General features: G+C 46.1%; 1 protein-coding gene across 1 annotated transcript in view; it reads right to left on the bottom strand.

The window, feature by feature from the left end:
- gabrg3 (gamma-aminobutyric acid type A receptor subunit gamma3) overlaps nucleotides 1–17,704 on the bottom strand; it is a gene marked incomplete at both ends in the record, with an annotated part of 449,762 nt that extends 432,058 nt beyond the window's left edge. Inside the window, 2 exons of the mRNA XM_084337932.1 lie at nucleotides 16,868–17,013; nucleotides 17,652–17,704. Of these exons, the coding sequence (XP_084194058.1) occupies nucleotides 16,868–17,013; nucleotides 17,652–17,704 (199 nt within the window). The remainder of the gene's footprint in view (nucleotides 1–16,867; nucleotides 17,014–17,651) is intronic.
- Nucleotides 17,705–25,325: the final 7,621 nt, after the last annotated feature.

Raw genomic sequence — 25,325 nt, 5'->3', positions numbered from 1 at the left:
GAGAGGGGGCTAGAGACAGGGACACAAGGGGAACCCCGGGGCGAAGGACTGGACGCCGCCTGAAGACACTGGGCATGACAGGAGGGGCTCCACCCCCTGATGGTGCCGGAGGACCAGGCGATGTGGGGCTCATGCAGCGCGAGCCAAGGCCTGCCCAGGACTACAGGGACAAGAGGAGAGCTGGTGATGAAAAACTGGAGTCTCTCAACGTGGTTACCAGCAATGGTGAGAAGGACTGGACAGGTGCGTTGAGTGATGTCAGCCAGGCGGCGATGATCCAGCGCGAAGACCTCCAAGGGCCTCTCGAGGTCCTCAAGTGGAATGTTGGCCCGGGTGGCAAACTCAACGTCCAGGAAACTCCCATCAGCACCAGAGTCAATGAGTGCACCCACCGTCGCCCGCTGGTCCGCCCAGGCTAGGGTGACGTTCGTCAGACGGTTAGGTGGTGCACGGGTGGGGGAACAGGAAAAACGGCTCACCAGGATCTCCCGGGGTCCCGGCGAGCCTGGTCTTCTTGGCCGGGTAGGGCAATTGGAGACACGGTGTCCATCCCGGCCGCAGTAGAGGCAAAGGCCGGACCTGAGCCTGGACTCCCGTTCGGCCGGGCTAAGGCGGGTGCGTCCCAGCTGCATGGGTTCCTCCTCGGTCACAGCTCGGGAGGGAAAAACCCCACCAGTCACGGAGGGGGCAGGACGGTCAGCACTGTAGAGGCGGCTGCCGGGAAGGGAAGCCCCTGAGCGGAGGTCGATGGCACAGTCGTAAGGCCGGTGAGGCGGAAGGGCCTGAGCCCGGGACTTACTGAAAACCTCCTCGAGGTCGTGGTACTCAGGGGGTACGTCTGGGGTCCCAGTCGTGCTCGCTCATGTCTTCTCTCCCGGAGGCGTCCGTCGATGCGGATAGCGAGGCTGATCAGGCCCTCGAGAGAATCGGGCTCCTCTTGGGTCGCGAGCTGGTCCCTTACTGCGTCGTTGAGCCCCCTCAGGAAGGTGAGACGAAGCGCTTGATCGTTCCAACCGCTCTCCGTTGCGGCCAGTCTGAACTCCAGCGCGTAGTCTCTGACACTGCCACTGTCCTGCCGGAAGGTGCCCAACTGAGCTCCTGGGTCCTGGCCACGGGCTGGGTGGTGGAAAACCCTGCGGAGATCTACCACGAAGTCTGGGTAGGAAAAACAGAAATCAGCCCCCATTGCCCAGGAGGCAGTAACCCACTGTGCTGCTCGGCCCGTGAGCAGGTTAGTCATGTAGGCTACTCGGGATCCCTCTGACGAAAAACGGCTGGGTTGATGAAGGAAGACCAACTCACACTGCATGATTAATGTGGCACAATCCTCGAAGTTACCATCGAACAGACGTGGTTCGGAGAGACGGGGCTCCCGAGGTGCGAGGTCTGCCGCGGGTGGTGAGCTGGCTGAGACTCCTGGGACAGGTGGGGTTAAAAGCAGAGTGTTTAATGCTGTACTGAGAGCCTGAAGCTGGTGCAGAACAACAGCCTGCTGATACCCCTGGGTAGTCTGCTGGGTGGCCAGAGTGTCAATGGCATCCAGAATAAGCTGGACCTCGGCCCGGAGGTCCTGTAAAGCAGCCGCAGCCGCACCCAACTGTTGGGTGTGGTCGTTGCCCAACTCGATCTGGACCGCCAACGCTGCCCTGACCCTGTCTGTGTCGGCTGAGGTCGTCATGGTCGGGTCGTAATGTTATGGTTTGTAACCGACCTCAAACGCAACGGCACAGACAGGAAGTTCAGAGTTAGCCAAATGCTAGGGCGTATTTATTCACAGAGTCAAAAGAAGGATAAAGTACAATAATCAAACAAACGGGGAGACTGCCTTCGGCAGAGTCATCTGCCGCTCTGCAGAATCCTCCTGGTGATAGTGGTGGGGAATTGGCATGTGACGTTGTAGCGGCTCTGCAGATACTCCCAGCAGATAGTGGTGGGGAATTGGCATGTGACGTTGTAGCGGCTCTGCAGATACTCCCAGCTTTCACTCAAGGTGGAAAACGGAGAGAGAGAGAGAGATATCAGAAACAGTCCAACGAAACACAGTGCAGTGTGGTTCCCTCCTCCCTAGCTGGGTCCAGAACCAATTGACAGTGACAGTCCTCAGTGTTCCCCACAACACACAATTTAGCCGAGTTAGTGCAACAAAACGAAGTCTTCGGTGTCTCTTCTAAGACACACAATCAGAATAATCCAGAGGGGTTTGGTTCCACTCACCCAAGCGCAACGCGTAAAATGGGCAAAACGAGGCGCAGCTCCAAACGGGGAACAAGGTTCTCCACAGCGGTTCTCCACAGAAAGGTCCTGGAGAGAAAGTAGACCAGGAACAGCAACGGGGAAAAGCAGGCAAATGCAGTTGTATTCCAGAACGACCCGACAACGATAGAAGGAAGGTCCAGGTATATAAAGCCCTCTGGGGTGCTGATTAGAACACACATCAGGTGCGTGATGGTAATTGATACTTGACCTAGAAGTGTGCGTTAGGCAACGGACCAATCATCACAGCACCCCAAGAAGCGTGTGGCGGGGAATGCACCAATCCTCACACTTCTGTTCTGTTCAGGTCTGTTTTTGTCCTGCTATATTATTTGGACCATTTATGTTATATTTAAATTATGTTTTTGAAATGGGTAAAATAAAACCCTTATTTTTTGCCAAAACCACTGTGTCCTCGTCTGGCTGTTTGGTCCCTTACAGTGTGCGTGCGTGCGTGCATGACTGCATGGCAATCAGCTCCTGGCTGAATCCATGTACTAATAGTGTGTTTTGACCTCTTACCACCTTCCTGCCAGGGCAAGAGCTGAACGCTTCCCCTGGGCCGGTAACTATGGTAACAGATGATGTAGTCATGTTTAATAGACATGCTGATGTCACCACTGCCTCAAGATTCAAAACAAGCCACCATCAAGACTTGATCAAACAGTGTGTGTGTGTGTGTGTGTGTGTGTGTGTGTGTGTCTGTCTCTGTGTCTGTGTATACACTGTATGCATGTACCTCAAGTCTGTTCTTAATGCTGCGGTGAGAGTGTAGAGCAGGATGGGACTGACCGTTAACATAATCAAAACAGAGGTAGTTTGCCAATGGAGTACCAACATCCCATCTATACCACCTCTCTGGTAAACAAGAATACCTTGAAGACTCTAACAGGAGCACTCATTCAAGGGTACTACGACTATGCTTGCACCTCATGGTACCAAATCACCTCAAAGGCCCTAAAAACAAGATTACAAACATCACAAAACAAACTGGTCAGACTACTGCTGGGCCTTACTCATAAAACCCACCATACCCCTCCACATTTTGACAACCTAGGATGGCTTAGAGTAGACGACAGAGTTCAGCAACTTGCAATGGGCCTGGTCTACAAGATACACTACACCACTGGGATACTCATGTATCTGTCGAAATACTTCCCAAAGGTCAGTGAATTCCACATGACCACAACACCAGAGGGAGTTCCACAAATCATGTTCAACCCAGATTTGGTGCAAACAAGGGACTAAACACGGTTAGCAATTATGCCACAATAATGTGGAACGCCCTACCCACAACCGTGAAGGAATGTGAATCCCTACCCTCCTTCAAAACCGCTCTCAAAGAGCACCTACGGGTGACTGCAATTAGAAACTGGCCCTTGTAAATGTCCAAATCCCCCCCACCAATGTACAGTTTCTTTCCCTTCGGATGTATATATTTTTTATTATCACTTTTTACTACATAGTTCTGTCAAGTTCAAGTTTCTTTAATAGTTGTCATACAGAAGTACAGAATACTTTTATACAAAATTCTTCTTACTGTTTCGCTCCAGAGACTGTGTTAGACAAGATAAGTATGAAATAAAATAGTATAGCATGTAAAATAGAAGTAAAAATAGGTCACAGTGTTCAGTATAGACATATGTACAATGTTCGATGCAGAATAGAAGTAATTGAGTTACCATACAATATACAATATACTATGCAATGTACTAATATACAATACTATATAGTGCAGAGCAGAAATGGGATGAGGTACAATTTAGGTACAATTTACAGTAAGGTGTACGAGTTGTAGTGCAAATCCTTTACCAATAAATATAAAGTGTAAAGTGTGTTTAGGTGTTCTAAAGTATGTAAAGTGGGTGCTGCAGTGAGTTGTTTGTTTAAAGTGAGTGTGTGCGTGTGGATGTGTGTGCTGTGTGCATTTGATGGTTGTTGCATAGTGTTTATTGTTCGTTGAGCATCCTGATGGCCTGGGGATAGAAGCTTCTTCCGAGTCTTTCTGTGCTCGCCTTAAGACTCCGGTATCGCTTGCCTGACCGCAGCAGTTCAAAGAGGCAGTTGTTCGGGTGGCTGGAGTCCTTGATGATTCTCTTAGCCTTCCCCCTGCACTGCTTGTTGTAAATGTTCTGGAGGGTGGGAAGCCCCCCTCCAATTGTGCGTTCGGCTGAACGTGTCACTCTTTGTAGTCTGCTACGGTCTTGTGCAGTGCTATTCCCAAACCAGGAGGTGATGTTGCCAGTCAGGATGCTCTCGATTGTACATGAGTAGAAGTTCCTAAGGATCTTCTGACTGACTTGGAACTTCCTTAGGCGCCTGAGGAAGTAGAGGCGTTGTCGTGCCTTCTTCACAACACTGTCAATGTGTGTGGTCCATGTCAAGTCCTCGGATATGTGGGCTCCGAGGTACTTGAAACTGTTCACTCTCTCAACCGGTGCCCCGTCGATGCTGAGGGGGCTGTAGTCCTTGACCCCCGACCTCCTGAAGTCCACAATCATCTCTTTTGTTTTGCTGACGTTCAGGGAGAGGCAGTTCTCCTGACACCACTGTGACAGATTCTCTACCTCTTCCAGGTAGGCCCTCTCGTCATTGGCAGAGATCAGGCCCACCACTACTGTGTCATCAGCAAATTTGATGATTGTGTTGTTGTTCCGCTGTGCCACGCAGTCATGTGTGTACAGGGAGTAGAGGAGGGGGCTCAGAACACAGCCCTGGGGGGCCTCTATGTTGAGCGTGATGGATGAGGAGGTGCAGTTGCCTGCTCTTACCACCTGGGGTCTGCCCGTCAGGAAGTCCAAGACCCACTGGCAGAGGTCATAGTTCAAGCCCAGGTCCCTGAGCTTGGCTATGAGTTTGGAGGAGACTATGGTATTGAATGCTGAGCTGTAGTCGATGAATAGCATTCTCACATAGTTCCCCTGCCTCTTGTCCAGGTGTGATGCTGCTGTGTGCAGCACATGGGCTATGGCATCCTCCGTGCATCTGTTAGGGCGGTATCCAAATTGCAGGGGGTCCAGGTTGATGGGGAGGGAGGAACAGATGTAGCCCTTCACTAGCTTCTCAAAGCACTTCATGGCTATGTAGGTGAGGGCTACAGGGCGGTAGTCGTTGAGGCAAGCGGGCGTACATTTTTTGTATATCTGTATGTCTTGTATGTCATAAATGTCCTGATTAATTGAAAATGGGGGACCCTGATGTAAACAAGACGAATTACTTTTTCTGGTCTGCATCCTCTTAGCAGTTGTTTTGTATTGAGCCGTACTGTATTGTACCCATTCTGCAATCTGTTAATAAAGTTTTCAATCAATCAATCAATCAATCAATCAATCTTCACTGTTTCTGGTGAACAACTGTCTGTTGTTCCATCATTCAAATACCTGGGGAGCATTCTCTCTGAAGACAACAGCATAGACAGTGAGGTCCAGAACATGATCAAGCAGGCATCAGCTGCCTCCGGCATCAGGTCTTTCAGAACAAAAATCTTAATTTTCGCACAAAGATATGTCTATCAAGCCGTCTGCATCACTACTAGGGCTGCAACTAATGACTAATTTGGTAGTCGACTAATCTGCCGATTATTTTTTCGATTAGTCGACTAATCGAAAACCAATGTAAACAACAACAAAAAAATATATATATATATATTTTTTTTTTAAATTACCTATCTTTGTGAAAGTGGCTTCTCAGCTCTGGTCCAGCTGAAGACAGAGCAGAGGAACAGATTGGACATTGAGCATGACCTCAGAGTTGCTTGTCTACCATCACCCCAGACTTTGAGACTCTTGTCAGGACCAAACAACAACATCATAACATGATGATCCCATAGCAAATTAAAATAATCACTCATGAAACATTTGAATTTGGATCTTTAAGCCACTTTAAATGAAAATGTATTTGAAGAACAATACAGCAATCACTCATAACAAGATAAATAAATTAAATAATACAAATTAAAGTGGAAGTGTACTTTAAATAACTTTTGTTTGCTGTGTGTGAGAGGAGTCCGTGTGTGTGTGTATGTGTGTGTGTCTTACTCTGATCGCTGTGTGAGTGAGAGGAGTGTGTGTACTGTGTAATTTGTGTGTGTGTCTTACTCTGATCGCTGTGTGAGTGAGAGGTGTGTACTGTGTAATTTGTGTATGTGTGTGTGTCTTACTCTGATCGCTGTGTGTGAGTGAGAGGAGTGTGAATGTGTGTGTGTCTTACTCTGATCGCTGTGTGTGAGAGAGAGGAGTGTGAATGTGTGTGTGTCTTACTCTGATCGCTGTGTGTGAGTGAGAGGAGTGTGTATGTGTGTGTGTCTTACTCTGATCGCTGTGTGTGAGTGAGAGGAGTGTGTATGCGTGTGTCTTACTCTGATCGCTGTGTGTGAGTGAGAGGAGTGCGTGTGTAATGTATTGTGTGTCTAGTCTGATCATCATCTCCTGCAGGGGAACAATGTTTTCAATGTCCAAAATTTGCTATGGGATCATCATGTTATGATGTTGTCTGGAACCCTGAGAAGCCACTCTCACAAAGATAGGTAGTGCAAAAAAAAAATAAAAAAATAAAATAAAATTAAATAAAGTTTTTTTTTTTTTTAATGACTAATCGACGCAACAATTTCTCGTCGACGATTTTTTATAATCGACGTCGTCGATTATGTCGACTAATCGTTGCAGCCCTAATCACTACCCTCCTCTACAGTTGTGAATCCTGGGTAACTTACAGCTGCCACATCAGGGCCCTAGAGCAATTCCACATACGCTGCCTTCAGCGCATCCTGGGAATTACCTGGCATGATCGCGTGCCTCATACTGAAGTACTCTCAAAGACCAACTGTAGGAGTATTGAGGCAACCATCACCCAGAGCACCATCTACGATGGTTGGGCCATGTAGTAAGGATGTCCTCAAACCGGCTGCCTGGCAAAGTGCTATATGGCCAACTACATCATGGTCGATGCTCTGCTGGAGGGCAGAAGAAGCGTTATAAAGACCAGCTGAAGACCACATTAAGGAAGTGCAGAATCGGACCTGAGGCCCTGGAGGATGCTGCTGCTGACCGTAACACCTGGCGTCGGCGGTACCTGGATGGGACCCGTATGATGGAGGAGGAAAGGACGGCCAGGAGACAGGAGAGGAGACTCAGGAGGAATACACCTTCAGCTCCTGTTACCACTACCACAACCTTTACATGTCCTACCTGCAATAGGACTTGTGGATGCAGGATAGGACTATACAGCCATCAAAGGACTCATCGTTAGAAGTGGACGTCATCGTTGGACTTTGATGGACAACCACAAGCATGCATGTATGTACAGTACAATTCATAACCAATACTTCCGTATATCTCTACAGATTTATTGTTTAGTGCGACTGGAAATAAACACAGATGTTTGGCTTTTAAAACCACCTTTGTTGGGCACCCAAGTGGCGACCCATGTAACGCGCTGCGTCGCGAAGTGGCCGACCCGGGTTCGATTCCCGGACCCGCCGTCCTTTGCCGAATGTCTTCCCCCCTGAGAGATTTGGGGTGCTTTTTCAATGTATGTGATGTATAGATTGGGGGGAGGTGACCACAGCTAAAACGGTGATTGAAATGTGCATGGAAGACGGTGATATTGACGGTGGTGGAACCAGTGGTTTCACAGGCACAGGCCGCGTCAGCGAGGGTTTTGTTATGAATTCCTTGGAAGAACATCTGAGATTAGAGTGTACTGTCTCCCAGGGCAGGAGGGAGAGAGGTTCATCTTAATGAAACGTGAGTTTATTAGTGTTAAAGGTTATGCAGTTGTCATGACAACACGTCGCATGACAACCAGAAGGCGGGGCCGTCGTTGCGACGACGAACATCTATGAGTCGAACGGTGTTTCCGGGTGTAAGGCAGACTAGAATCTGACCAAGAGCGAGGAGGACTGAGATCACACAGACACTCTCTCCTCTCATTGAGAGAGAGGGGGGGGGGGGGGGGAGAATGCCACATCACCAGTAGCTTCGGCTACCACGAGGATGGTCTCGGCTAACGAACAGGCCTGACCACTATTGGACTGAATAACAACAGGACGATAGACGAACACACCGAAAGATCATTAGAATAGACTCTCCAAGGACGATACAATTTGATAACATCTGATAACATCTGATTATGAGGTTCTGTTTATAGCAATAAAACAACGCTTTTCCTCATAAGGTATCTCACGGTGTCGGAGTGTTGAATTCTTACGGAAGTGGAGAATTATTATGGTTTACGGATTGCACTAACGGGGGAGATAAGGATCTTATCAACCGGTATCGGAGACGTCAGGACCATTAAAATGACACAACGCAGAGGAATTGGATGGAGAGCCAAACAGACGAAGACGTGATACTGGCCAGTTTGATCAGAATCTTACAGTTGGTGCCGATGACAGCCGGATTTGCAAGAGATTAAAACAACGGGAACAGTTGGTTGTTGATGACAGCCGGATTTGCAAGAGATAAGAACAACGGATAAAGACTTTTTCAATAATGGGGCGACAGTGGACAACAGTCATCAATGTGTGGGAGAATCATGATCGAAGCAAGGCCGGCCAGCCCTGGGAGAGAGCGTCGAGTCGAGCGGTCATGAGGCGGACCAGCGCTGTAGGAGAAACAGCGCTTAGGAGAAAGATGTGAGTTCACTGTGCACACACGGTTGTTTTGATCTTTTAAGCCAAATAAAAACGAACAGATAGTGCATCCGTAAATAAGTAGCGACAGAGAAGCCAGCTGTAATAATATGAGCAGAGAGCCATGGTGTTTTGAAAAACCAAGATGGGTTTTATCTACAGGGAATGAAAAACAAACGGGCCGGTGAAGGAAGGCAGTGTTCTAAGGGGTTAATTCCATTTGTTGGTCTGTAATATAAGGGTTGTTTTCCTCGCAAGAGGCGGGAACGCGGGACTGTGAGTCGGGAGAATCTACCTACGTTTTTCAGACCTACCATCATTTGGCATTCAGTCTATTTTTGACCTGTTCAGTACTTGCATGTTAGTAGATCATCTATTGTCATGTGACCTGCAGACATCATTATGACCTGTTTGGCCGACGAGACTCTAAGAAACAGTTTGTTTTGTTGTTAGGCCTTGAAAAAGGAGGGCAGCATTTGTTTGTTTGAGTAGCCATTAGGAGCGAGACAAGATGGCCGCAAAAAGGAGCCACGAGGAGATAACAACAGATAAAGAACCAGGAAGTGACACGTCAACTAAAACACCATCGAGGAGGAGTAGGTCGCCACCTAGTGGCGGAGGGGGGGTAGTGCTGGGGAGTTTTCATTACCCATAGGGGAATATTTAGCACAGAGAGTGGATTATTATTATAATAATAATATTAGATATAGAGTTTAATTATACAATGGATTAAATAAGAATTGCACAGAAAGATGGTGCAGTTATTTGAATGGGTTAATTATGGAATAAAGAGGGAGTTTGAAATTCCAGTGGGGCCTTCTCACACCTAATAGATAGGCAGGGTCTTCAGAAGACACGTCACCAGAAGAACTGGCGCGCGCTGGGGGTCAAACTGGGATGAAGAGTTGCGCGGAGTGGGTATCGGAAACTGCAAGTGTCACACCGGAAGACAACAAACAGGGAACCGCCCTGTAAGATAGATAATAGGTGTGGAGAAGGTGGTAGACTAATAGCAAAACAAGGGAAGTCGAATGTACAGACGACTGCCGGTGTTGTGTTTCTGCTTTCAACAGCGGTGGAGACGACCAGGAGACAAATTGACTGGAGGAGGAGGAAGCCGCAGGGGCCAGGCACCGCCTGGTACACAGATCATCCACGACGAGAGAGAGGAGACGGCGGCGGTGGAGGAGCAGATGTGGAGAGGACAGCCAGAGACACTGAGCAGTAGCAGACCAGGGGGGACATTTTTGCCTAGGGGACCGCGCCCTGGAGGGGGGGGGACCAGCTCAGGAAAGGAGCCGTCACTGAAAGGGGCCCTTGCCCTAGAAGACGGGACCGGCCCAAGATGGGAGGTGTACTGTAAGAGGGAAGGGAGCGCTGTGATTTGGACGTGGGGTACCTAATAGGGGGGCCGAAGGGTTTAGGTGTGTCGTTTGAAAAGTTGCAATCTGTGTTTTCCTCTGTCTCTCTCTCTCTCTCTCTCTCTCTCTCCTCCATGACCGTTGTTTATCCTTTCTGGTTTGGGTGTGATGCGGGTAATGGAAAACAAAAGGAAAACAGCAGACGGCGGGGCCCTCATTGTTATGAGTCTATTTTTGTGTATAATTGATTGAAAAACCAAGTAGTCTGTTGATTCTGAAAGTTGATTGAGAATCAAAGGGGGGAATGAGAGATTTGGGGTGCTTTTTCAATGTATGTGATGTATAGATTGGGGGGAGGTGACCACAGCTAAAACGGTGATTGAAATGTGCATGGAAGACGGTGATATTGACGGTGGTGGAACCAGTGGTTTCACAGGCACAGGCCGCGTCAGCGAGGGTTTTGTTATGAATTCCTTGGAAGAACATCTGAGATTAGAGTGTACTGTCTCCCAGGGCAGGAGGGAGAGAGGTTCATCTTAATGAAACGTGAGTTTATTAGTGTTAAAGGTTATGCAGTTGTCATGACAACACGTCGCATGACAACCAGAAGGCGGGGCCGTCGTTGCGACGACGAACATCTATGAGTCGAACGGTGTTTACGGGTGTAAGGCAGACTAGAATCTGACCAAGAGCGAGGAGGACTGAGATCACACAGACACTCTCTCCTCTCATTGAGAGAGAGGGGGGGGGGGGGGGGGGGAGAATGCCACATCACCAGTAGCTTCGGCTACCACGAGGATGGTCTCGGCTAACGAACAGGCCTGACCACTATTGGACTGAATAACAACAGGGCGATAGACGAACACACCGAAAGATCATTAGAATAGACTCTCCAAGGACGATACAATTTGATAACATCTGATAACATCTGATTATGAGGTTCTGTTTATAGCAATAAAACAACGCTTTTCCTCATAAGGTATCTCACGGTGTCGGAGTGTCGAATTCTTACGGAAGTGGAGAATTATTATGGTTTACGGATTGCACTAACGGGGGAGATAAGGATCTTATCTGCCAGTATCTGAGACGTCAGGACCATTAAAATGACACAACGCAGAGGAATTGGATGGAGGGCCAAACAGACGAAGACGTGATACTGGCCAGTTTGATCAGGATCTTACACCCCGCTCTGTCTCCCGTTCTTTCTTCCTCTCTCTCTCTCTCTCTCTCTCTACCGGACTGCCCGGTAGAACAAACAAATAAAAATCTACCAAAAACATAATTAAAAAGATAAAACACCTTTGTTATGTCAATAGAAGCCTACTTGTCACACAGTATTAACTTCAGGATAAGAAGCTGCACAACTGATTCCAGAACAGCAGAACAAACCTCACATCTGGACCAAGCACTTGCCGGAGCCTGAACACCTGGCACACAGCGGCAAGCTGCCTGTTTAACAATAAATACTGGTAAGCTACGTCTATGATAGATGTTAAGATGAGGCGTAGAACCCACACACTGTGCTCCAAATATACCGTGACATGATAGATGTTATCCATAGTGCCAGGTAGAACATTCTGTGCGAAAGAGATGGCTCTTTCCACATTAGAGTATTATCCACAACTATTCTAATCCAATTGTTGCAATGACAACTAAATGTGTAGAACAACTAATGAGAAAGTAATCATAACGTGTTCAGTTGAGTTAACGATTATTTGTAGCTTCGATTAGGACAGGGTTTGGGGGCTATTGTTTGTGAGTGATTCATGTTGGTGAATTGTCTGTATATGTTGTGGTTAGTTTTGTAACACTACCCATGTCCATGTGTGCCAGTGTGCCCTGTGTTACAGTAGATGACCTTGTGTTAAGTTAAGTTAAACCTTTATTAATCCCCTTGGGGAAATTCGTCCTCTGATTTTGACCCGTCCTACCTATTAGGAGCAGTGGGCAGCCACACAGTGTGGAGCCCGGGGACAAGCTCCAGTTGTATTGCCAGTACAAGGGCAACAGCAGGAAACCTAGCGTACATGTCTTTTTGTTTGGGAGGAAATCGGAGTAGCCAGAGGAAACCCACGCAAAACGCAGGGAGAACATGCAAACTGCACACAGAAAGGCCCCCTGCTGGGGTTTGAACCCAGGACCTTCTTGCTGTGAGGCAAAACAGTGCTAACCACTGCGCCACCGTGCCGCCCATTCCATCTGCCTGGTCCTGCGATTGTGCTTAAGGCTGCCGTTCTCGTGTACCACCACGATAAGGAGCTTATTGACCAGAAAGAAGTCTAACTGTGCACAATTGCACAGACTGAAGACGCTGTGATATTTGGAAGAAATCTCATACTGCAGACGGGAGAGAATGATGCTTTTAACAACTTTATTGGCCATCTGTTTCACTAGAGCTGCAGCCTGGTAACGGAGGCCACACCTGGTTGCTGGAGTATTAAGCACAAGGATAATGCTAGTTTGACACAAAATGGTGACAGATTTGACAGTATTGAAAAGTACTGTATTTGAAAATATGGCTGAAAGGAATTTCACTCCATTTGGGCATACAGTACGGCATGGTGAGAGGTGATCTCCTGTAACCCAAGACGAGCCTGGGTTCCAATAACATGCATGCTAGGTTCCCTGCCGTTGCCCTTGACAAAAAAGGTACTTGAACTGAACCTTCAGTTCTTGAACTGAACACATACTGTTTCTACAGCTGCACAAACTACCGGCTGTGACTAATCATCAATACCTTTTTCACAGAGGCCACTGACATTAACCCTTTCACTACCACACTACAAAGGGTTAACCCTTTCACTACCACACTACAAAGGGTTAACCTGTTCACTACAACACTACAGACGGTTAACCATTTCACTACCACACTACAGAAGGTTAACCCTTTCCCTACACACTAACCCTTTCACTACCACACTACAAAGGGTTAACCCGTTCCCTACACACTACAAAGGGTTAACCTGTTCACTACCACACACAGAATGTTAACCCTTTCACTACCACACTACAAAGGGTTAACACTTTCACTACCACCCTACAGAAGGTTAACCCTAGTTTCAGGATCAGTCCTCAGCCCCACCCTGTTCACTCTCTACATGCTCCCCCTTGGCTCTGTCATCAGCCGGCATGGAATATCATTCCACTGCTACGCTGATGACACCTCTCTACCTCAAAATAAACCCTACCCAGTCCTGCCATCATCCACTCTGACCACCTGCCTGGAGGAGACTAAGGCGTGGATGAAGCACAACTTCCTACAGTTAAATAGCTCCAAAACTGAAGCCATTCTCGTTGGCACCCCACAGCAGGTCCGCTCATCCACCATCACCTTTTCCAGCCAGGACATCACCCTCTCACCAACAGTCACCAACCTACTGTAGGGGTTAAAATGGACCCTCACTTGACCTTTGAGGCTCACATAACATTTCTGTACAAAAACTCCTTTTACCACCCGAGGAACATTGCCAAACTTCACCCCACACTCACTCTGTCTGACGCCGAAAAGCTCATCCATGTCTTTGTCTCCTCCAGGCTGGATTATTGCAATGCACTCCTCATCGGAGGAGTGCAGCCCTCTACTCTGAGGCCTTCTACAGGAAGGGACAGAGCAGGCTGTTCTTCCTGAGGAGACTCAGGTCGTTCAACATGTGCAACCGACTGCTGCTATCTTTCTACCAGTCGGTTGTAGCAAGCGTCCTCTTTTTTGCTGTGGTGTGCTGGGGGGGGGGCAACCTCAGCTCGAGGGACTCCAGCAAGCTGGACAAGCTGGTGAAAAAGGCTAGCTCCGTAGTGGGTGGTGAGCTGGATAATCTAGAGGTGGTGGCTGAGAGGAGGAAACATCTAGAAGCCATCCTGGAGAACCCCTCCCACCCCCTCTATGAGGAGCTAGCCAGAATGAAGAACCCCCCCCCGACACACCACAAACCGCCTGGGCCAGTCCGGCAGCCATCAGGCTCTACAACCAAGGGTTCGGACGGCCGGCTCTGCTGCCATGCAGGAGAACTATCATTGTCAGAACTCTGGATGTGAGAACTAGAGGGGTAGATACTGGACTCATATCCACATGCACTCACTGGACTATCTTGTATTTGTATTTATATTTTATATTGTATCTATAGCGTATACGACTGTGAAGCTCTGTATCCCCCTCCCCCCTGTATCCCCTCCCCATGCTGCTTTGACACCTGGATTTCCCAAAGGGGATTAATAAAGGATAATCTTATTTTATCTTATCTTAAGTCCCTTCACTGGCTCCCTGCTTCCCCCCCCCCCCCCCCTCTACCTTAAAGAACTCATCACCCCTCACTCCTCCTCACGACATCTCCGCTCCGGCCAGGCAAACTTCCTCCAGCGCCCAAGGACCAAACTCTGCACCATGGGAGATCAGGCTTTCTGCTCATCCACTCCCAGTCTGTGGAATGCTCTCCCTGACCACCTGAGAGCACCACAGACTGTGGATGCTTTTAAAAAGGGCCTCAAAACACATGTTTTTAATAGAGCCTTTTATTGATTTGTATCTAGTTTTAGCTCCACACATTTTATGTTATTTTACTAGTTTTAGCCCTTCTTATTTTATTCTTTTTACTCCTTACTATAGATTTAGTCTTGCTTATTTTATAGATATCTTTTTACTCTCTTGCTAGCTTTTATGTTATTTTACACTGTAACTCTTTGAGACTTGTTCCACAATTATAAAGCGCCTATGCAAATCAAATATATTATTATTATTATTTACACGTTAGAAACATATAACCAACAGTGTACACACTGGGTACTTTCCGGAGCAGACTTGTTAATGTCAAGGACTCCCCAAATTGATATGCACTGCGTCCTGGTGGGAACAGGATGGAAAGGAACCGAACCCGTGCATGACGTGAGAGCAAAACGGATGCTGTGTGACTGTGGCCAATAGGGCCACATGGCCTGGGACCCCAGGGGCCCCATGTGATCTCAGAGATATTTGTTGTTAGACATGATTTAGTCCAGAATTCCACAACTGTCTGTAGACGGGGAGATAACAGAGGAGAGAGTGAAACCTATGATCCCAATAGTCATTCTTATATGTTCTGTTCTCTATTTAATTGAAATGTTATTTATTTAACCTTTATTTAACCAGAAAAGTGTCATTGAGATTAAAAATCTCTTTTGCAAGAGCGTCCTGGCCAAGATAGGCAGCAGCACAGTTACAATTTCAAGTTTACAGACAAAAACTATTTAAAAAAACAAACATATAGCAATTAAAACAAAAAACAAGGACAATTCACAGAGCCATTCATAATAATTCAAAACATCTGCAGCCAGATGTGCTGGATTCCATATCACTTAGAAATGTTTTAAAAGCAACCAGTGAGACCAGCTCATGCAAATGCAGGTGGTTTTGTAGCTGATTCCAGGTGGAGGGAGCTGCATACCTGAACGCCCTTTTTCCCAGTTCAGTACAGACCCACCCGAGGGACAGTTAAAAATAAGCCCTGGGAACGAAGACCATAACTGCCCATACTTTTTTGGAGAATGTACATGTTACATCTGTAGGTAAGTTGGCAGAATGGCAGCAGTCCAAGGATAGCCTTATAAATAAAGATATGCCAATGGTTGAGTATGCGGGTGGACAGGGCAGACCATCCCACTGAGAATACAAAGTACAGTAGTGGACTTTAAAGGACTTTAACATTTTTGATAAATCTCAATGCTCCATGGTAGACATAGAGACATGGAGACTTGCTGTGATAATGAAATATTAGTCAAATTAAACTACACCCTCAAGGACCCCAGGTAACATGGTGTTGACAGATTCATAATTTGTCATGGTGGTATACTCTCATAGTGTTCTGACAGTATGCCTTTTGTTCTGCTTGTTTGTTTGCTTGCTTGATGGTTTTACTGCAAAGGTCAAATGAATGCAGCCATACACTGTGCTCTGAATGAAGACTATGCTGTATAAATGTGAGCCGTGGCGTAGGTAATTGTGCTTAATCAGTTTGATGGTTGGTGCAAACAGCAGTTTACATTGGAAAATGTTCTGTTTCTGTTATTGAGAGAGCATTCATGGCAGGGGATATAGGTTACCTATCATAGTTAGTCTCAACAATGTAGGGATACAAGTATCACTAATCAATCACAAGTATCACTAATCAATCACTATGTCCCAGGGTGACACACGTTTACAATGATGGACTACTGTAAGTATACTGTATAATCTATAACTCTGCTATAGTCTAATAAAATCAAATTGATGTTAGGAGGATAATCAGCAGTAGCTACAGCGTGTCCTCTCAGCTTTCTGACTACAGCACCAGCTTGTTCTATGCTGGTAGCACAGTGTACACAATTACCTCAGCTGATGTTTTAATTGAATCTGCTGGTGTAATCAGTTAATGTGGCATAATAAGCCATGCTCAACTGCATGCATGCCCTGTACTCATGAATGAAAAGTACCATGCAAATGGTTCATTCAGTATCTCAGTGAAGGAGATTGAATAATGTGCATCACAGAGGTATACAGCTGGTGAATACGTGTCCCTCGTAGAACAGAGTCGCAGCTACTTTCAGCACCACGGACAGCGCAAAGCTGCCAGGCACCAATGGGGCGCACTTTCTCTGGATGCATTTAGTGACTTACCTCCAATATCTGGCCGCAGCTTCTTGTCATACTCCTTCAATAAGTTGTTCAGTATTTCCGTTGCGTCCGTCTCATGTGTTTTAGGGGCCAACATTTGTTTCACTGTAACATCCTCGTACTCTTCGTCGTATTCGATTCTTTGTGAACTGGGAGAATAAAAAATAAAATAAAAAGCAGGTGGTTGAAACAAACTGCTCAAATCACTCTGTCGAGAAACGATTTAAACAATGCTATTACTCGGATGTTATGGCCCTCAAATTGCCTTGGGGTTCCCCAAGTCTACCTGCATCAATGTCTGACGCACTTAATTACAAATTGGAAATTGATATAATTAAGACTTACGACAATTAACGGTGCAATCCTAGCTCGATCCTAAATAGACAATTTGTAAATTGATACCTAATCAGAATCTCAAATAGATAATGTCCCACAAAAAGGGTGGTATTGAGCCCATGTTTGCTAAAATATTCTACTACAGGTAAATAGAGTTCACAGCCTAAAATGACAATATCTGAGCCTGTAAGGGTCAGTTATGTACATAGATGGTCTGGAGTTTAACAATATGATTAGCTGTTTGCTGCATGCGGGCAACCAATAAACATAATCAAATCTCACTTGAGCAGCCAAAAGTCCTTTCCAACGCAAAACAAGAACATTAATTAAATTTAAGAGCCACCCATGAAGTTTTCGACAACAGATAACTGAGTTAATAGCACGCCAGCCAACATCCTGAAAAAGAAACACATCACCACGGCAATCATTTGAACAACAATGAGTCACTTACCATGCATGGAAAACTGAGAGAAGTAAGAAGTATACCAATAATTTCGGTGACATGTTTCTCATAGTCATAGGATGACAACGAAATTAAGGGTGTCAGAGAACGGCGAATGTTGATTCTGGTGAAATGATTGGAACCGATGGTCACTCACTCTTAATGAGTGTATACAGCGAGGGAAAACCACCAAACCATTCAGCAGCTTGTAATCCAGCGTTAAAAAAAGAATCACATTATTGCTCATACAGGTGCCCCGGCGTTTTCTAATACATTTCTCGTGGATGTTTCAAATTAATGACCGGATCCTCCAACTTCTTAGGGTGCATTTAGAAGCTAAATTGTCGACTGCACCCTCAGATAGAATACTGTTGGTCATGATAATGCAGGTGCGCAAACTAGATGCATGCCTCGAAACACCTCCAATATCAACAAGCCTCTCTGGACTCTGCGTCACAGCTGTGCTCTCTCGATTCTCTCGGTAGTGCTACTTTGCAAATGACCGAATATTAACTCTTGGAATTAGGTTTACAGTCTATGTAACAGAAAGTCTCAGCCCAAATCTTCCCTTGTGGACACCCTAACTAAATAGCAACAGTGTATTCGATGCCTATACCTACGAAATAAGATAGCCTATTTTAGGGTAAATTGTGTGTGGAAGCGACAAATGCGACAAAACGAGAACACTTGGAGACGGTAGCCTAAATGTGTGGGGGTTTCCTTCACCATAGCCCCGACAGTCATTACTGAGTGAGGAGTTGAGAGAGTAAGAAAGACGTTAGTAAACAAAACAAAACAAAACAGACGTCAATTATGCCATTAAGTTTCTATTTCAGGCATTGTCACCTAAACATGTTTATTTTTTTCTCTTTTATGTGAGGATATGGAGTATGGGCAGTGACTTGGTCTAAAAACTCTGAGAAGGGCTGGTTCTCCACAAGTCTAGAGTTTGAGGCATCGTGGACCAATTTGAGTCCAGTGTACAACACAAGATGCTTATGGCTATATTCTCCATGGACCATGGTCACTGGTCACATTGTATTACATAATCTGTGTAGGAGTCATCTGACTGTAAAAAGGCTACTATGGACTCTGCATGCTATTCTCCAATGTAGTAACTCAGACTGGGCTTTTCCACTCCATGCTGCCCTAGCGTGCCCTTCTAATGACCATTTAATAATAATAAAAAAAATAATAATGGTAGTTTGATGGTATTTTCAGTTTACCATGGTAGCTAATGGCAATTTTATACATAATTTACTGTCATACAGCTATTGTAAAACTCCAAGATACCACCTGTCCTTAGATCATACCATGGTAATTCCACATTAAAGGGTAAGTTCAGACATTTTAGGACCCTTCTTCCTATTTCCTACTTACCAATGATGGCAATCGATAGAGTTCCTTCTCAGCACAATCCATGCTAATCGTCAGACTGGACACCTGCAGCTCTGGCTAGTTAGCCACAAAATGCAAGTATAATGTAAAGTCAATGGGGCCATGCTCCAGTCTGTACAAGCCCTACAGATCTGAGCATGGCCCTATTGACTTTGCATTCGTTTTGTGGCTGACTCTGGGTATCCAGTTACTCCAGTATGAAGAACAGCATGGACTGTGCTAAGAAAGGACAAGGTAAGTAAGAAATAGGGCTAGGGGCCCAACATTCTGAACGTACCCTTTAATCCATGACACAGATGCTATGTGGCATAATTTCTTTGGTCACTGTCGTGCTGCTGGTAGTTATACCAGGGCATAGCCAGACATTCTGGATCCTGGGAACATGATGTGTCTCTGCGGTGTTGCAGACAATCATAAAACGCCAATTTTGCGTTAAGCCTCAATAGCCTGCACAGGAAAACCCCCACCTTTTTGATCTTTTAAAACATCCTTTTAAAACTTTTAGTCAAGACCCTTGGGGCCCTGTGTCATCAGTTCCACCCCCCCCCCCCCACCTCACACACACACACACACACACACACACACACACACACACACACACACACACACACACACACACACACACACACACACACACACACACACACACACACACACACACTTCTACTCCCCTGATGGTAGTGACCAAAAATAACTGATGGGAATACCACGATACCAAAAAATACCATGCTTTTCTATAAGGGGTTGATGATTGCCTCTTTGCCCTTTCAGCGTTCACTTCTGTCGATAAGACATCTCTTGCTGGCTCTGGAAGTGGTACTTGGGCACCTAGAGCAGAAAAAGAAAAGGACAGGAGTGACAGGTCCCCCCTGACATCCTCCCCCGGACTGTGCTGCACGGCGCTGATACAGAGCTGTTTTAAAGATATAGGACTGTGCTGAGAGATGTTTTAAAGATATAGGACTGTTATGAGAGATGTTTTAAAGATATAGGACTGTTCTGAGAGATGTTTTAAAGATATAGGACTGTTCTGAGAGATGTTTTAAAGCTATAGGACTGTTCTGAGAGCTGTTTTAAAGCTATAGGACTGTTCTGAGAGATGTTTTAAAGCTATAGGACTGTGCTGCTCAGCGCTGAGAGAGATGTTTTAAAGCTACTGTATAGGACTGTGCTGCTCAGCGCTGAGAGAGATGTTTTAAAGTTATAGGACTGTTCTGAGAGATGTTTTAAAGCTATAGGACTGTTCTGAGAGATGTTTTAAAGCTATAGGACTGTGCTGCTCAGCGCTGAGAGAGATGTTTTAAAGCTATAGGACTGTGCTGCTCAGCGCTGAGAGAGATGTTTTAAAGCTATAGGACTGTTCTGAGAGATGTTTTAAAGCTATAGGGCTGTTCTGAGAGATGTTTTAAAGCTATAGGACTGTTCTGAGAGATGTTTTAAAGCTATAGGACTGTGCTGCTCAGCGCTGAGAGAGATGTTTTAAAGTTATAGGACTGTGCTGCTCAGCGCTGAGAGATGTTTTAAAGCTATAGGACTGTGCTGCTCAGTGCTGAGAGAGATGTTTTAAAGCTATAGGACTGTGCTGCTCAGCGCTGAGAGAGATGTTTTAAAGCTATAGGACTGTGCTGCTCAGTGCTGAGAGAGATGTTTTAAAGCTATAGGACTGTGCTGCTCAGTGCTGAGAGAGATGTTTTAAAGCTATAGGACTGTGCTGCTCAGCGCTGAGAGAGATGTTTTTGTGAGGTTCGCCTTTTCCCTGGACCTTTAATTCCCTGTCTCCTCACCTCTCCAGCCCCCACCCTCGCGTTCGTTTACTCTCGTCTGCCCACACCCTTGGACTATCTTTCATTATCTGTTTGATTGGTCCGTGCCGAACACACACTTCTAGTTCAAGTACCAATTACCATCACGCACCTGATGTGTGTTCTAATTAGCGCCCCTGTGGGCTTTAAATAGCTCGATCTCCCCCCCAGTCCTCGTCGGGTCGTTCTGCAAACTCCTACGGGAGATTCTCAATCTGTAAGCTCCTACGGGAGTTTCCCTATCTGTCTGTATGCTGTTTCATCTCCGGCGTGAGACGAGGTGCAAGCCTTCGCCACCTGTCGCCGTTTGCCTGGAGTGGGACACAGTACTGCGCTCTCTAATTCTCTACGGGAGGTATTTCAGTGTTCCACTCCAGACCCCGCGCCAGATGCGCTCTCCGAACCGGTGCGTTCTCCAAGCAGACGCGCACCACTCCAGACCCCGCGCCAGATGCGCTCTCCGAACCGGCGCGTTCTCCAAGCAGACGCGCACCACTCCAGACCCCGCGCCAGATGCGCTCTCCGAACCGGCGCGTTCTCCAAGCAGACGCGCACCACTCCAGACCCCGCGCCAGATGCGCTCTCCGAACCGGCGCGTTCTCCAAGCAGACGCGCACGACTCCAGACTCCGCGCTGATGCGCTCCTACAGCAGACGCGCTCTTTCTGCAGACGCGCTCCACTCCAGACGCGCATCGCTCTCTAATCCTCTACGGGAGGATGCGTCTCTCCGAGCCGGCGCGCTCTCCGAACCGGCGCATTCTCCAAGCCGACGCGCCCCACTCCAGATGTCTAGCCTGCGCCCTCCTACTCCATCCCTGTAAGCAGCTCTGGCCCTAGTCTCCCCTGTTGGCTTCTTTGTTTAGCTCCCCTGTTAGCCTGTTAGTCTCCCCTGTTAGCTCCCCTGTTAGCCCTTGTTAGTTCCCCTGTTGACTCCCCTGTTTAGCTTCCCTGTTAGCTCCCCTGTTAGCCTGTTAGTCTCCCCTGTTAGCTCCCCTGTTAGCCTGTTAGTCTCCCCTGTTAGCTCCCCTGTTAGCCCTTGTTAGTTCCCCTGTTGACTCCCCTGTTAGCTTCCCTGTTAGCTCCCCTGTTAGCCTGTTGACTCCCCTGTTAGCTTCCTTGTTAGCCTCGTTAGCTCCCCTGCAGCTTGCTAGGCCTCTACTACCAGCATGGCCCCAGTCAGCTAGCAAGGTCAGTTTCCCCACTGCTAGGACTGCCCCTTCAGCTAGCAAGGTCAGCTTTCTCCCACTGCTAGGACTGCCCCTTCAGCTAGCAAGGTCAGTTTTCTCCCACTGCTAGGACTGCCCCTTCAGCTAGCAAGGTCAGTTTTCTCCCGCTGCTAGGACTGCCCCTTCAGCTAGCAAGGTCAGTTTTCTCCCACTGCTAGGACTGCCCCTTCAGCTAGCAAGGTCAGTTTTCCCCACTGCTAGGACTGCCCCTTCAGCTAGCAAGGTCAGTTCCCCACAGCTAGGACTGTCCTTCCAGCTAGCTTGTTCTCTGATGCTGTTCCAGCCCTGTCTGCTAGCCTAGCTCCGGCAGCTAGCGCAGCCTCTATGTTAATGTAGCAGTACAGCTAGCATAGGCCCTGTAGCTATCAGTGCCCTGGCAGCTACCCTTTCCCTCTGCTAGCCCCTTCCCGGTTCCCCTCTCCAGTGCCCCTGTCCCTCGCCCTGTCCAAGGCCTTAACCCTGTTTTCTCTGTCCCTGTCTCTAGCCCGCCCCCGCGGGCCTCTGTTCCTGTTCCCCTCTCCAGTGCCCCAGTTCCTGCCCAGTCCCTTGCCCTGGCCCTGTCCTTTAGCCTTAGCCCCTTAGCTTGCTCGCCTGTTAAAGGCACATTGCCCTTTTCCCTTGTTCCTGTATTTTTGTGTTCTCCCTTAAAGGGACAGTGCCGCTTTTTTGTTTGTATTTCAATAAATGCCCAGTTCTTGGCTTACTCTCATACCTGTCTTGTGTTGTGCGATTGGGGTCGGTTACAAACCATAACAGTTTTAAAGCTATAGGACTGTGCTGCTCAGTGCTGAGAGAGATGTTTTAAAGCTATAGGACTGTGCTGCTCAGCGCTGAGAGATGTTTTAAAGCTATAGGACTGTGCTGCTCAGTGCTGAGAGAGATGTTTTAAAGCTATATGACTGTGCTGCTCAGAGATGTTTTAAAGCTATAGGACTGTGCTGCTCAGCGCTGAGAGATGTTTTAAAGCTATAGGACTGTGCTGCTCAGTGCTGAGAGAGATGTTTTAAAGCTATAGGACTGTGCTGCTCAGAGATGTTTTAAAGCTATAGGACTGTGCTGCTCAGAGATGTTTGTGTATGTACGTGTATGTATATATACATGTATATATGTGCATACTGTATGTAGGTATATAGTTGTATATATGTATTAAAAAAATGGCTAAAGGAACTTTACAGGGTAACATACAGTTTGGCAAATATTAATAAGGATTTATTAAAACATTTATTGACTAAGTTCATTTTCAAGATAAGTCTAGTAATGTATGAATTAGTCAATGAAATATAGTATGTTCTGATGAATAAATAGGGGTGGGATTAAATAAGTGTATGCTTCTTCCCACTCCTTTTCAAATATGTAAATGACAATAATTTTTTATATACATTTATTATTTGAATGGCTATATATGTACTTGATGTTTGTTTGTTTGTTATGTTGCATATTTGAAATAAACTTCAATCAAATCAAATCAAATCAAAGCTATATAGGACTGTTCTGAGAGATGTTTTAAAGCTATATGACTGTTCTGAGAGATGTTTTAAAGCTATAGTCTGATGGGAAACAATAACCTCATCTCAACTTTCACACAATCTCTCTGTGACAAATCAAAATACAGCTCCATTTTACGCCCGTGTTTGAAACTAATGCAAATGTGCCAACCCATTTACAGCATGTTAAGACCTGAGTCAATCGATTTCACAGTTTAAAATGTCTTCGATTCAGTTCAATGAAATAAACATGAACAAACACAGCAGTGATCTTGGGGCCCACAGGTGTTTTTTGAGAAAAAAAAACAAGTATAGACAATAGAATAAAAACAATAACACTGAAATTGAGACACCATGCTGCCTATTCTCATCAGTTATCAATGCTCGTTTGTTTTGTGCTCCAAAGGTAGGCTGAGGACATTGCAGCTGCTCCTTCACAAAAAAAGAAGAAAAACACAACAACAATAATAATAATAATAATAATAATAATAATAATTATAATTATAATTATAATTATAATTATAATTATAATAATAATAATAATAATGTCCATGCTAAATGGCAATGGAAGACAAGGCTATGTTTGAGAGACCTGCTGTTCATACAGTATACCACATGGAACTACCAATGTTGGATACAGCGTAGTGTGTAGGGCAGAGTTTGTAGCCTCTAGTTTTAGTGCTGTAGCTGAATGCTACCACCCTCCTGCGGTGGAAAAGAGTATTGCAGACAGAAAATACCTAACCATGGCAACCGTGTGAAGTCAAATCAACATACCAGAGCCAAATAAGGTCATATCTTTTCGTTTCACTTACTTACTGTAGCAATTAGCTAAATGGTGTCATTGGGGACATTGGATCCTTGTGTTGTGTTAATTACAGCTCAATGAAATGATAATGTTGCAGTCCCTATAAGACAATAAATTGCTTTTTTCTTTTCTTTTTGCATTTCATGGTGCTGTAATTAACACAACACAAGGATTCAATGTCCCTGATGACATCACTGGTGGCCATATTCAAACTAATTTACTCTCAACAACTGCCCAAATGAATGTGTCTTTGGATGGGTAATACATCTGCATTGTATTTCTTTTGGTGAAGTGCCCTTTTGCCATAGGTTATGAAGTGAAAGGCTGTGGGTTCATCATACATTACAGTGGTACAGTGACCTACATTGTATATTTACAACCATGGCTGCTAGTGTCTCAGAGAAAGCGGAGGTCAAGGCAGGTAAAGACAGAAGAACGGAAAGTCCAGTCTCCAAGCAGAATATTGTAGTTCACTGCAGATCACAGAATTGACCTATCACAAACCCTGCCCTATTTTCTTGATCCTCCAATCACAACTGAGATAGATCAATCGTTCAAGGATGGAATGAAAGGTTAGGGCTGTTACTAAGCCATACCAAACAGCTTGCTGGAAAATAATATTCAAATGAAACCTCCTAGAAAATGATTGTTAAGAGTTGCAGCATACAACCGTTGACAGTAACAGTATAACTATTGTAAATCTGTTTTAGAAAAAGATGTACAACATTACAATGAGATTGCTGTGTGTATTTTTCCACTTCATGCCTCAACCTACAGTACTGTACCTAAAGAAACAGCATTAAAAAATCTATCTAACTAGTTGTACACTGTACGCTAATCTGTGCCACACGACACTCCTCTGTGCTGTGCACTTGTATCTCTATGTGGGGGTTTGAATGTACATGTAGATGTCAAGGAGGCGTAAGCGACAGCATCCCAACAGCTATGTGGCTGATATTACATC

Source organism: Notolepis coatsorum, assembly GCF_963971535.1.
Source record: "Notolepis coatsorum genome assembly, chromosome: 2".
In the NCBI taxonomy this organism is placed as follows: Eukaryota; Metazoa; Chordata; class Actinopteri; order Aulopiformes; family Paralepididae; genus Notolepis; species Notolepis coatsorum.
This window is presented reverse-complemented; position numbering and strand designations above follow the sequence as displayed.